Source organism: Crinia signifera, chromosome 2 (assembly GCF_055691185.1).
Source record: "Crinia signifera chromosome 2, ASM5569118v1, whole genome shotgun sequence".
Taxonomy (NCBI): Eukaryota; Metazoa; Chordata; class Amphibia; order Anura; family Myobatrachidae; genus Crinia; species Crinia signifera.
This window is the reverse complement of record NC_139218.1, coordinates 294,418,700-294,433,132: the sequence shown is the minus strand read 5'-3', so window position 1 is coordinate 294,433,132 and position 14,433 is coordinate 294,418,700. Positions and strand designations below refer to the sequence as shown.

Here is a 14,433-nt window from a genome sequence, read left to right as displayed (position 1 = left end):
GACCACCACAACCAGTGAAACTTGCAGGGCGTGCCCTGCTTTCTACTCCCACTCTATAAGCTTCCTGACCAGATTCCTTCACCAACTTTTAATCTTTCAACCGCGGTCTCAGATCATTTAAGCCTAGACTATGCTCACATCAGAGTCTAATCCTGCAGTGTTTCAACTGCCACAGTCCTATCTTCGGTCACATTCCAACTACGGTCTTAGTGTCATCCTCTCAATTTAGGCTGGATTCTAGCAAGCAGGGCCCCATCTCATTTGTTCCGCACATACATCGTCTCCATATAAGTACCACTCTATGCAGATTGGCATGTATTCAATCTTTTGTATGATTTGCGTTTGAAACATATTGTTATTCTGACTTCTAAGAGAATAATACTCTTTTCCGAAACCATATTTTTACAGGCGGTAGCTCTACAGGTAATACATTACATGTGAAAGCCCAGTAAAATCGTATAAACAGAAATATAGAATTCTTATAAGACATCTACTTGCATTCATAATTTTGGATAGCGTGGCTAATAACTACTACAACTTATAATGATGTTTAGACACTGTTCCAATAGGTTTCCAATTTCTGAAAATACATCCATTTAGCTTATCTCTTAATTCTGCTAAAGGATAGACAAGAAATTGCTCCACACAAGAGTGGAAAAAAATGAAGACTAATTTACAACAGTCATAGGATGGAGTACCCCATAAATGGAGAACATTTTTCCATTCCCATCTTTTCCACAAATGCTTCCTTTTAATTTGTCCTTGACCTCTGTGGAGGCTTTTCAACATCCACACGGTAAGCATCAGAGTTTAACAGGGCCAACGTGGGTAAGTGCACAATGTGTGTCACAAGGGTGACTTCGGATTCTGGTTTGAACTCATGTCTGCTTATGATTTTGGACAAGTAAAGGTCTTCTTTTGCACTGAAAAGAATAACTAGGATTGGAAACTTGATAAGGTAAAGAAGTGTACTTGAAATATTCCTTGTGCAGGAAAAACCCAAGTTTGCGAATAAAATGGAAACTTTTACATTTGAATAAATGGCAGTACAGATGGTTAGCATTACTGCCTCACAGCACTGAGGTCATGGGTTCGATTGCAACCATGGGCCTAACTGTGTGGAGTTTGTATATTCTCTCCGTACTTGCGTGAGTTTCCTCCGGGTACTCCGGTTTCCTCCCACAATCCAAAAAATATACTGGTAGGTTATTTTGCTCCTAACAAAATTAACCCTAGAATGTCTGTGTGTGCGTGTACATGTGGTAGGGAATATAGATTGTAAGCTCCACTGGGGTAGGGATTGATGTGAATGTTCAAATATTCTCTGTAAAGCGCTGCGGAATATGTGTGCGCTATATAAGAAACTGGTAATAAATAAATAATAATAAAAGCAACATCATAAAAAGTCTGAAAATTTCACATCATATTATACACATTTTGTTAAAAATAATAAAAGACAAACCTTATTGGGTTGAGGCTCTGCTTTTTGCTTTACTAATTGGGTCCCAGGGGGTATCATGCCTTTAGGTGGGTCCTTTACCTTGACCTCTAACCCTGCATCTACAGAAACCAACGAAAAACAAAAACAAATCATAAATCCGTAATGGACACTTGAATGGAATGCTCTAATCTATATAGATAGATAGTTAGATATATCTATATATTTATGTATATAGCTATATGTCTCTGGATGCTGTCACAGATGTACCTCAGGACTGCTGGCTCCATTAACCAATTGTGGACTTGGTATTTATATACGTCTCCTTGACAAAGATCCTTTCTGGATCTAAACAGAGTTTTTTGACAGCTTCACTTGGTATGTGTTTTTTTCTTTATTCAAAATAAAACAAAAAGTTTTTTACATATCTGATTTGGTGAGTGCTCCTTTTCCCTATCCGGGAATACTGGACTATATCTGGCACACCATGGTGTGGCCTTGGGGCAACCCCCTGCTAGGGTGAGTGCAGGTACGCTGGTATATATAGATAAATATATAGCTACAAATACAGGGGGCCCAGCCTGGGAAGTGTGGTGCTGTTTGCACCCCATTCTTAGGAATGGCGAGTGCAGTGGTACATCTGTATCGTTATAGATACGTAGAGGTCTCTGGTGGAGAATGATCTCATGTATATTTGGCTGTTTTTGTCTTGAAAAAGGTCTGAAATGCAGACCGAAACGTCGACCCAGTTCAATATTTTAATGGATTAAATAAAGCTGCAATTTTTATCTGCGAAATGGTGAGTGCCCTTCTTCAAAAAGAAGCCTGGGAAGTGTGGTGCTGTTTGCAGCCCATTCTTAGGAATGGCGAAGGCAGTGGTACATCAGTAATTTTATAGATACGTAGATAAAATATTTCTAGATCTAACTACTAACCTCTATGAGGTGAAGTACCGCCATTGACCACTAGAGGCCAATCGACGGACCAAATTACTCCTTTCTGTGCTAAAAGAGGTTATAATAGAAAGTGAAAGGAAGAATTTGCAACTTTATATAACACTAGTTAAAAGCCTGTGAAAATTATGGCTTCTGCAATGTAATTTCACTTTGAGCTGTGAGTTTTTATCCCACAAACTGTCCACCCCTGTGCAGGGACACTGATCTGTTTAAAAACTGGCTATGGAGAGAGAGAAGACAGAGATGGAAGGTAGGAGCAGACAGGGACTGGGGGAGGGGTGGACAGTTTGTGGGCTAAAAACTCACAGCTCAAAGTGAAAGTACATTGCAGAAGCCATCATTTTAACTAGTGTTATATAGGCTTTTAACTAGTGTTACTGTATATAAAATTGCAAATAACAGATACAGAGATAATTCTGTATTTGTATGCTTACAGTTATACCCAGTTCTCACTGCCACAAAAACCTGGGTTTTTGCCAGGGCAAGCAGTAATTTCCCGTATTGTGTCTCAGTGTGAATGGGTGTGAGTGAAATTCCTGGGTGTAATGCCCCAGTAATTGCTCACGTGTTTTTGCAGGGTTATTCATGGGAAATACACGGGTGTCCACCAGTGTGAACAGGCGTGACCATGGTTTTTCACACAGGACTAGAAAAAGCAAGGTGACATGTGGAGGGATGATGAGGTGTTGGAGCTGCTGGCTTTGAGAGGGGAGGAGGAAATAAAGAAGCAAGTGACTGGCACTGTCAAGGATTTGACAGTGTACTACAAATATCAACATCCTGACAACATGGGTTGGTATATTCATAACTTCTGGTGCACCAGCCTTCAATCTCAAGTGAGCAAAAATGAGTCCTGAAGCATTGAAACTGAGAAATGTAGCCAACGTACAGTAAGAACAGGGAACATGGTGGCTGCATGAGAGATGCTACAGGAAGGTGCTCACTTATCTAAAAGAATGTGCCTTTTCAATGATGGCATGTTGCATTCAATCTAGCAAAGGCTCCCTTGTAGAATCATAGCTTAAAGCTAGAATCACAATATTCTGATTTACATGAAAACTGGATACAACCTCAGGCTAAATGAGGTCCTGCCTCTACAGCATCCATCGCTATAAAAAATGATATTGTGATACCTGCAAGACAGAGCTTACATGCTATACAGAAGGCCAAAATAAATTGAACAAATTTGAATTTATCTTTCAATAAGGATAAAAGGATGTTTTTTCTGCTAAATCTAGGTTCAAATTTTAAAGAGACAACACAGCTTTGAGTATGGCCTCCACCACACTGTCCTGTAAAACATGTTAAGAAAAAAGTTTAATCATTTAAGTGCCAAGTGAATTTGTCAAAATAGGTGTGAAAATTGGCAAGCAAGATTTTTTATTCTTCATAATAACCTGTAATATTTACCTTCTTTAGGAAATATGTCTGTAAATACCCAGTTTTTTATATCAGTCTCCTATTGTAAAGCACAACGGAATATGCTGCTCTATATACGAAACTGGCAATAAATTAATAAATATAATCTTTTTTAATTTTGTTTTTATGCAACATTGGTTATTTAAATTTATATAACCAATGTGAGCGACGCTGGCATTTTTTGCAGATATTTTGGACATCACTCAAAGTGTAAAAGACGTGCTTAACCCTGATGTAGAAATTGTCCTTATTAAATGGATTTTATCTTCTAGGAAGATGCAGCAACCCTCAACATACAAGTATGTGTTTGTGTGTTTGTGTCATAACCTTCTTGGCGAGTGTTATACAGTCAGCTTCTTTATCATTTGCAGACAGTCAGAAACACTTCTATCAATAGGATCAGGTCAATTAGATGTAAATGTTAGGGGAAGAAAGAGAAGTAGACCAAAACACATTTTTGGTCTTCTCCTGTGCCCCTGAGGGCCAGTCCAGCCCTGCCGCAGAGAGCCTTTGCACGTGTCATCAAGTGGTTTCAGAGAACATTAAAAAAAATATATATAAATTTGTTTATATATATAAAAAATAAGTACTAAGTGTAAATATACTGTACCTATTTCTATTCCATCAATGGTAACATGTATAGTGTAAAGACCGACCGCTCCAGGAGTCCAGTTTGCACAGTAGGTGCCATCGTTGTTAACTCTTATTAACATGTTTTCACTTGGCCTGAAAATGATAAAACAAAGGGTAATGGAGCATACACAATTTTCATATGAGTTTTTCCTGCTGCTGAAGGGATTATTTTAATAGCCATAAACCAATATAAATATAATGAGATGGTACGGCAATGGAGAATAGAATTGCGTAAAGATTAAACAAGATTTAAGTAACTGCAGGGTTTCATGGTTGTTAATTATCAGCCCTGAGCCCTACAATTAAGGGTTGTTACCCCAGAGGGTGCATAAATATCCACATTAAGTGTGGGGTAACCTATAGATTCCTACATGTAACTCTTATGGTGTGCACACACGGTCAGATGTGCCTTAAGATCCTATCCACGATCCGATCTTAAGGCACATCCGATTTGCATCCAATCTTGACTATATAGTGCAGATCTGCACTATATAGACAAGGCAGCCAAGACTTTCTAGCTTCCGATACGTGAACGTGCATCGGGATCGGATCGCAAGGGTTAAAACCCTTGCGATCTGCATCCGATTCCGATGTTGACTATATCGTCAACATCGGAAAGGAAATCGGACCGTGTGTACACACTATAAGTGTCCTGCATTAATCCACTTGCTTACCACGCAGGGAAATTGACTGCAAACTTAATAAATGAGTAATTAAATATGCCACATTTAGGGGCAGATGTATTAAGCTTTAACCAGAGATAAATTCAAGTGTGATAAGGAGAGATAAACGTGCAGCCAATCACCTGCTAACTGCCATGTTACAGCCTGTGTTTGAAAAAAGTCAGCAAGGAGCTGATTGGCTGGACGTTTATCTCTCCATATCACACTTGAATTTATCTCTCGTTAAGGCTTAATACATCTGCCCCTCAGTGCTAAAAGATTTTCAGGCAACACTTCCAAAATAATGGCAGCCAATACAGGGGCAGATGTATGAACGGTCGTTATGGGGGAGAAGGGGTATTAGCGCACGTTATGTGCACTGATACCGCTTCTCCCCCATGTATAAAGCGGCCGGGATGCGGTAATGGACAGGGGCGCTATGCGCCCCTGTCCATATCGGCGCTGCTATCAAAATGATAGCAGGCCGAATGTATGAACGGTCAGCATCGCTGACCATTCCGCACGAAGCCGGGTTTGGCTTCGCCAGCATCAGGCTGGCGAAGCCCTATCTTAACAGCAGGGACAGCGCTGTCCCTGCTGTTAGGTCTGGGCTGCGCTGGGGATCTCGCGTGAACAGCGAGATCCCGCGCATGCCCAGTGCTGCCGGCCGGGGGACAGGAGATACCGCATCAGTATTAACTGATGCGCTATCTCCAGAAAGGGACATCGCCGGAGGGGGGAGTTACGCTCCCCCGCTTCGGCAGACAAGATGTTAATACAACAAAAGTTTTGGATTGACAGAATAGTATATGGCGCTATGCAGCCCTGATGTTCCCAGTCCCTTTAAGTGTCACCCACACTTACAGAAACATGTTGTACAAAAAAAGTTAGAAACTGGTATACAATACGGCGCAACAGGAGAATGCTTGAATATATGATGGAGTATGGTCCTCCTTATCCTGACATATGATTCCACTTTGGTTCAGTGTCCACTTCAAGTTGATCGATACTCGTGGTGAAGAAATAAAGCGAAAAAAAAAAAGAAAAAATTACTCCTTTGTGTCCTTGATATTATAAATATTAATGTGGTGGAAAAGTGATTTTTTATGGTAAGCGTACCAAACTCACGTTAAGGTAAGTTGGTGTGAAGCACATCAAGGTTTCTTTAGTGTTATCTCTTGTGTTATCTTGAAGTGAATGTGACTCTTTCAATGGACTCCGAAGAGAAGAGGAAGAGAGAAGAATACAATTTGTGTAGAAGTGACGAGGATAACGTGTAAAAAATAATTTGTGAGGAGCTAATTTAGCGTACCTCACTCACCGAGAGTGAAAAAGGTATACATATATAAAGGTTTCTTTTTAGATTTGAAATGTGGGCGTACCCCAACTCACAGGAATGTAGATGGCGTCAATCTCATAAAGGTATCTTTCCTTGTTCTTTTCCTTATATATGTCGTCGTGGTTTGTTTCCAATTTGTCTCGGAGAAAAACCAGATGTACCATATATCAGAATATATACCAATGTTTTTAAACCAGAAAGAATGGGGGTGATGAAGACAATATATAGAGAATATTGTTTCTCACCCTTTATCTAATTTTGAGCTCAAGCAAAATTAATAGGTCAAAATATATGTAAAAAAGGAGGAAGGTGGGCGTACCCCAACTCACACTTGTGTGTCGGGTAGTCCACTCATAAAGGTTTCTTTACTATTTTCAGAGATTTGGAACCTCACAGCATTTTCATCAAATTTCCTCCCAGAGACATGCAAGACAAAGCGTATATCCTATATGTAGATATCTCCTTTACATATGGGTTAGATATAGGATAAACCATATGCTCATGGCGTACCTTACTCACCACTTTAGGTGGCGGCACGAAGCCTATAGCGGTTTCTTTCAAATGGTGGTGTACAGGGAGGAACGCCTTATTCTTATATACAGTATTTCTCCAAGATCAACCAGGTATTGAAAAGGTAAAAAAACTTTTATTCCAAGATATCCATAAAACAAACTGAGACCCACCGCGGGTATCACGCAGCAAAACAATAAGTCCAAGAGAAAAAAATAATAATAAAAACCAAAAAAACATCAGGTGTAAAAACAGTACAAGATTAAAAACAATACGTACATCCAAGGTGTGATGGCTGTTCACTCCTCTCCAGTGGCATCTGGAGAGGAGTGAACAGCCATCACACCTTGGATGTACGTATTGTTTTTAATCTTGTACTGTTTTTACACCTGATGTTTTTTTGGTTTTTATTATTATTTTTTTCTCTTGGACTTATTGTTTTGCTGCGTGATACCCGCGGTGGGTCTCAGTTTGTTTTATGGATATCTTGGAATAAAAGTTTTTTTACCTTTTCAATACCTGGTTGATCTTGGAGAAATACTGTATATAAGAATAAGGCGTTCCTCCCTGTACACCACCATTTGAAAGAAACCGCTATAGGCTTCGTGCCGCCACCTAAAGTGGTGAGTAAGGTACGCCATGAGCATATGGTTTATCCTATATCTAACCCATATGTAAAGGAGATATCTACATATAGGATATACGCTTTGTCTTGCATGTCTCTGGGAGGAAATTTGATGAAAATGCTGTGAGGTTCCAAATCTCTGAAAATAGTAAAGAAACCTTTATGAGTGGACTACCCGACACACAAGTGTGAGTTGGGGTACGCCCACCTTCCTCCTTTTTTACATATATTTTGACCTATTAATTTTGCTTGAGCTCAAAATTAGATAAAGGGTGAGAAACAATATTCTCTATATATTGTCTTCATCACCCCCATTCTTTCTGGTTTAAAAACATTGGTATATATTCTGATATATGGTACATCTGGTTTTTCTCCGAGACAAATTGGAAACAAACCACGACGACATATATAAGGAAAAGAACAAGGAAAGATACCTTTATGAGATTGACGCCATCTACATTCCTGTGAGTTGGGGTACGCCCACATTTCAAATCTAAAAAGAAACCTTTATATATGTATACCTTTTTCACTCTCGGTGAGTGAGGTACGCTAAATTAGCTCCTCACAAATTATTTTTTACACGTTATCCTCGTCACTTCTACACAAATTGTATTCTTCTCTCTTCCTCTTCTCTTCGGAGTCTATTGAAAGAGTCACATTCACTTCAAGATAACACAAGAGATAACACTAAAGAAACCTTGATGTGCTTCACACCAACTTACCTTAACGTGAGTTTGGTACGCTTACCATAAAAAATCACTTTTCCACCACATTAATATTTATAATATCAAGGACACAAAGGAGTAATTTTTTCTTTTTTTTCGCTTTATTTCTTCACCACGAGTATCGATCAACTTGAAGTGGACACTGAACCAAAGTGGAATCATATGTCAGGATAAGGAGGACCATACTCCATCATATATTCAAGCATTCTCCTGTTGCGCCGTATTGTATACCAGTTTCTAACTTTTTTTGTACAAGATGTTAATACATCTTGTCGATGTCCCTTCCTGCTTCGCCTCGCTATTGAGGCGAAGCAGGAAGTATCATAGCGGCGCAATAAGCGCTGCTATGATACATCTGCCCCAAGGTTTGAAAGAAAAACAATTGTGAGTGCACTGAATAAATTCTACTGTAATTAGTTTACTAAGCTTTTGATAAAATTTTCAGTAGTGGAAATTTAGCAATTCAATAAACCAAATATAAATACTGATCCCTAATTCTGGTGACTACTACTACACAATTAGGTGCGATGAAACATTGGGAGCGGAAAACTGGAGGCTCTCTTAAATTTTCCACGGATATATATTTATGCGGTATCCAATTTCATCTCCCGGAAAAACGACTTCTTTATGTAACACACACAGGTTCAGTAAAACCTGTGTTTTCGTCACCACAGCCCCAAAAAGATGGCGCTCATTGTGGATGTTGCTTTGCAGGTAGGTGAAACAAAATCCTCTGGCAAAGCAATTATGGTTAATTAGAATACCCTACAAATGGGTTTTATATATTTCTATAATTAGGCATTAGGTATGCGATTGAAAAAACAACAAATCAACATCAATAAATATGTGAAAGTTGTGAGTGGCAAAGCGGTTTATTTTCTAGAGATAGATACTTACCTTTTAGGCATTGGCGAGGCATATCGAAGTTCTTCAAATGAATAGCTTTCATATGCCTGTGAAGAAAGCAAAAGTCTTTGTATTCAAATGCAGAGAACAAATTATTTTACTGCACTAATATCAATATAAAAAGAACCATTAAACAGTTACAGCAATGTGGAAAGACAGTCTAGTGATTATACTCTGAAGGGGAATATTCTTCCTTTTCTGCCAAAAAAAACAAACACTTTTTTACTGCACTATATCTGGCACCATGAAGCCACATTTCCAAATTCAAGAAATCCTGGACAATACCTCAAGGCAAGAGTGGCTTCTGTATATAGATGTATCAGCCAATTAACTTCAGATTTTAACTACAATCATGCTGTTTTGTGTGCAGATGTAATTTTAGATAAATGTATATGTACAAACACATATACTTAACAAATAATATATTGCAATCTTTTTGCACATCCTTACCTTCATCATTGTGATCGCAATGTAACGAGCTTCCTTCACAATCATTGGCTCATAGGAAGCCTCAAGCTTGGGTGAAGGAAGTCCACCAAAGGTCATATCAGAGGCAGCAGAAGCGGTGGCTGACGGGCTGCCAGGTATCCGGGGAAGTTTTTTCAATTGCTCCTGCTGCATGGAAGTCTTTTTTTGGGATACGGGTACAGCTTTCACTTCCACCTAAATTAGGCCAGTAAGAAAAAAATAAATTTACCTTGGTATGGAGATTATAGTGACGTTCTAGGGAAGACTGTGTTTGGGCATATAGGAGAACCAGTTTTCAAGAGGATCTTATGGTATAGACAGAACTATGCACCAAAAATATGGTATTCAAAAGAAGCTCTCTGAATTTACTGTCAATTTGACATACTTGTTTTTGGAGATAAATGCATCCCTGCAGACCGTTTAAAGGTCTAACTTCTATGAATTTAGAAAGTTTTAGTGCATCATAATAACATTTTTAAAAGCAAAACCAATGATACTTTCATTCCACCCCAAATGGTAAGAGTACATGAAGTACATCTTAATTTGTGTGAATTTACCCCACAGAACACCTGTATCACATTCCATCTGAAGTACGTATGGCACTGACCTGCCAAATGGTCATGATATTTAGACAATACAAACTTATTCAAGGATTATGTATTTGTCGGGTAAGGCTTACATATCAGTAAATCATGGTATGGTCCTCTCTCTTGTGTCTTATCAATGTGCTATTAACAGAACTAAAATGTATAAAGAGAAGCCAAGATGCAGCATTAATTCAGCTTATTACATGGCTTTGTGCACTCAACATACCTTCATATTGGGAACATGAACAACATCCCCATATTGATCCTTTGTCTGTACAGTTATAGTAGTGGGCCAGCCACATCGGATATCGTCTTTATTAAGAATCAATGAAGTCTTCTGCGGCTCAGCATAGGAGTCAGGTTGAAGCCACCTGCGATTTAAAGTTTTCATAAACACAAGCTGTTTAGTGTGGTACTGGATGATTGGCATACATACAGTAGTACACCATGTACAATGCAATATAATAACATATTGAGTAACATACCACACACATTAACATAACAAGATAAAAAGTGTCAAACCAAGCTCATTTCTTGATCTGTCTAAACTTGCTTACAGAGCTTGCCATTTACTTGCAAAGCTAGTAAACCTTGTCATCTTGGTACAATTCCAAGGGCAACCCTCTCATAGTATTTTGAGGGGCAGCACCCTGTGAATGTAGCACCATCGGAATCTGTTTTTCTAAAACATTGCAAAGTATAACATATACTTAAAATACTTGTACAACTTTTTGAATGCAAGTTTAATTTGTGAAATAATGAATATTTACCTTGCCAATCTTCCACCACTGGACCCAGGCATACAAGTGATGAAGTCCTCTAGAAAAGACTGCTCATTGCTTTGTATCTGCAGGGGAAGGTTTCCCTCTAGAGCCTCCAGAATGGTTGGAGAATGTGATAAGGCAAGTCCTTTCCCCAATATTCCTGAATGAGTTTTGCAAACCTGCAAAATAGAAAACACATAAATGAACACACGCCCAAATTAACACAGATTTCTGTAATATTAAATTCAAGATATGTACTTCGATAAATAGTAAGCAATAACATTCAAAATACATTCTGCATATCTAGATTTGTTAGTGAGTGGGAAAATAGTAAACATCTATATATATAAAACTGTAAATAGAAAACGCCCAGGACCTGCATGTCTGATTATCAGGTGTGACAAATGTATCGGCAGTTAATAAATGGCAGCTATACTGGAGAAGCATAGCACTCTAGTCTGCCCGCTGTCTTATTTTGCAGAAACTTAGAATGCCTGCATCAATAGGCTCGCCGATATCATGTGTAGTGATCGAGCGTACATACTGGACAATTTCAATACTTTGTCCGTCGGAATATGCCTGCTGTATACTGTATACCCGGATGTAGTGACAAGATAGCCTCTATAGTGTGTCTCATTCATACAGGATATTGATGCCGGCTGTGGCTCACAGTCGCTCTGTAAGAAGTGCAGGACCTCCTAAATTCTACTTTCAAAATGTTTCTCTACTTTCCCACTGTATTAATGTCACAGACTTTTCAGAATAGCAATTCACATATATTACATCACCCTGGCAATAGTGTTTAACATTTAGAACGTCACCTGTAGGGCGGCCTCTTCAACAATTTCCAGATCTTCTTCCAATTCACTTCCTGTTGCATATAAAAGAGGAAAACAAGGTTTCAATCAATACAAAAAAAATATGAGCTTTAGCTACCAGCAGTCATTAGAGAAATAGTTTATACTCCTTTAAACCAAAAGTGGCCAAAGAAAACCACGTGTAGCTGTGACTGAAGTGGTATCATTGTGCCAACCACAATATGGGGCCTGATGTAGAGGCAGACAGAAAGCTGATGTTTGCCAGCTGAGCGACAATTTTCCAGTGCGCATGTGCAATTAGCCATGAAAACCGATATGGTGGATGCAAGTCCCTGGGTGATCGCAGAGCTTGCAGTTGCGTATGGAGTCATGAGCAATAGAAATGGCAGCATCGACATCGAGCTACCCCTAAATGGCAGCATGGGCGTTCTGAGCAACCCCTCTTACTACATTGACAGGGGAGGGTGACAGAAGTGCTCCCATTGAATACAATCTTAAAGATGGGAAAAAGTCAAGGCTGAATCACAAGCAAGAAAAGTGAATGAAACCTGTTGTCATCAGCCTGGGTGTGGTAAAGCGGATTCCGACAGTCAGTGTAAAGTCATCCGAATACTGACTGCCGGTACTCCGACAGGGAGCCGAGAACATTGAAGCCCCTTGTGGGCTTGCTGCAGGTTCTATTCTCCCTCTATGGGGGTAGTGGACCCCCACGAGGGAGGAGAATAGCCCCTATAAATCATGATTCTGATGCTGAATGTCAGAATCCTAACTGTCGGGAGGTCATCCGGTACCCATATGCCCCATTGCTGTCCTGATTTTAACTCAGTATTGTGTATAAAGCTCTACCTGAGACAGCTTATAAAGAAAGCAGTTAGAAAATACCATTAACTATCAGCAAAGAGGTGCCACAGCACCCACCCACACAATGCCAGAAGTAAGATTTTTCCAGATGGTGAAGCCATGTATACCCGTGACCATCAGCAGTACATCAGTGCACATTTGCCTCAGTCAGTGAATGTCAGCTAATTGTAGGAGTGGTAACTCAGTTACCAACATTAAGAAAAGTCTGTTTATCTTACCAAGGGGGAGAGCAAGGTCTTTCTTCATTAGAGCAGCAGCACATATGCCTCCTAGGTTGGCCAACTCTTTTTCCAACTGAATAATCCCCTAAAATCAGAAACAAATAATCTTTTTCAAAAACATTGTGAATAATCTGTGAAATATCGGGGAATGGGTCATAGGGTCGACATGCATTAGAACGACATGGTCAAAAGGTTGACACAAGCAATATGTCGACATGACTTTTTATGTGTCTGTCAACATGTTCCATGTCCACACGTGACATACTTGTAGCACGGTGCCTCATTACACGCGGCACACTATTATGATCTCACTCTATGTCCACTTGCATAGTAAAGTATGAAAACCCACCTGAAAAAAAAAAAAGTGAAAAAACTCATGTCAGCCATTTGTCCATGTCAATCTAATGTATGTCAACCTTTTGACTGTTGACCTAATTACTATCAACTGCATCCCAAAATATCTAGTAAGTTCTAGGACTCCTCAGGGTAACATTGAATTTTAAGTACTTGTTTAGTTTCACGGCGGCAGCGTCTATGTCCCCTTTGCGGGGCTCGCTTCCCTCGCCCACGCTACGGGCTCGGTGATCTAAAATCAACTCCATGCCAACGTGGATAGTGGGGGTGGACTTTATTTTAGAAAGTTTGCAAAGTGACGAACCCAGAAATAGCGGGCGGCCATGCTGCCGCCGTGAAACTAAACAAGTACCGAATTTTGGGCTAGACATGCAAAAACAATGTGAATTAAGGAAGGTCGTCGGGTGTAGGTTTTATATGTGAAATAACACACTGAGTTTCCTTGTCCCATTATATGCAGCCTACATGTAAGCCTATACATACAAAAATGAAGCAAAACCATGTTACAATGCTATTAGGAATAATGTACGCTGCATTACCGATCATGTGTAATAGGAGACAGGAAAAAGAGTAATAATTGCTAGTTTTACTGATGCGCTCTCATTTTCTAATATGAAGAGGACGTAATAAACAGATCATCAAAGAACTGCCATGGTTATCACATACAAAGTGTTACTTTATTAAAATAAAGAAACAAAGATGTAATAAATGAACAGAAACTAACCTCATCAGTTCCTGGACTAAATTCATATCCAATAGCAAAGCACTTGAAGCCATAGAAGCAAGCTTTCTCATCTTTCACGTAGTCTGATGCAGTTTCAAGAGAGAACAAAGCCTCATTTCCTAAAGGATTTATGCAACAGAGATTGTATTAATTAGCAAATTCCTCATCTCACACATGTTAAAGCAAGCCACTGTTGATACAAAGTAAGCCCAAAGTTTGACTAAAAACTTTGCTGCACAACACATGTCTATTTTCTGTGAGAACGTTAGATGCTAACAAAGTAGTGAAAATATCTTTCATATAAAATTTATAAAAATTGCATAAAATTAGGTTGAATGCTCTATAATGTGATATTTGTGATACCACTTGGTACTTTAAACAGGAATCATTGCACCCAATAAAGAGCATGTCAAAATGATGCAC

General features: G+C 39.3%; 1 protein-coding gene across 18 annotated transcripts in view; it reads right to left on the bottom strand.

The window, feature by feature from the left end:
* Positions 1 to 14,433, bottom strand: part of MYCBP2 (MYC binding protein 2) — a 217,426-nt gene that overhangs the window by 77,894 nt on the left and 125,099 nt on the right. For all 18 annotated transcript variants that reach the window (XM_083168825.1, XM_083168824.1, XM_083168827.1 and 15 more), the window contains 9 exons: positions 14,011 to 14,129; positions 12,930 to 13,017; positions 11,854 to 11,903; positions 11,039 to 11,211; positions 10,495 to 10,639; positions 9,664 to 9,876; positions 9,205 to 9,260; positions 4,424 to 4,539; positions 1,463 to 1,560 (listed from right to left, as the gene is read on the bottom strand). In XM_083168825.1, coding sequence (XP_083024951.1) covers positions 1,463 to 1,560; positions 4,424 to 4,539; positions 9,205 to 9,260; positions 9,664 to 9,876; positions 10,495 to 10,639; positions 11,039 to 11,211; positions 11,854 to 11,903; positions 12,930 to 13,017; positions 14,011 to 14,129 — 1,058 coding nt within the window. The remainder of the gene's footprint in view (positions 1 to 1,462; positions 1,561 to 4,423; positions 4,540 to 9,204; positions 9,261 to 9,663; positions 9,877 to 10,494; positions 10,640 to 11,038; positions 11,212 to 11,853; positions 11,904 to 12,929; positions 13,018 to 14,010; positions 14,130 to 14,433) is intronic.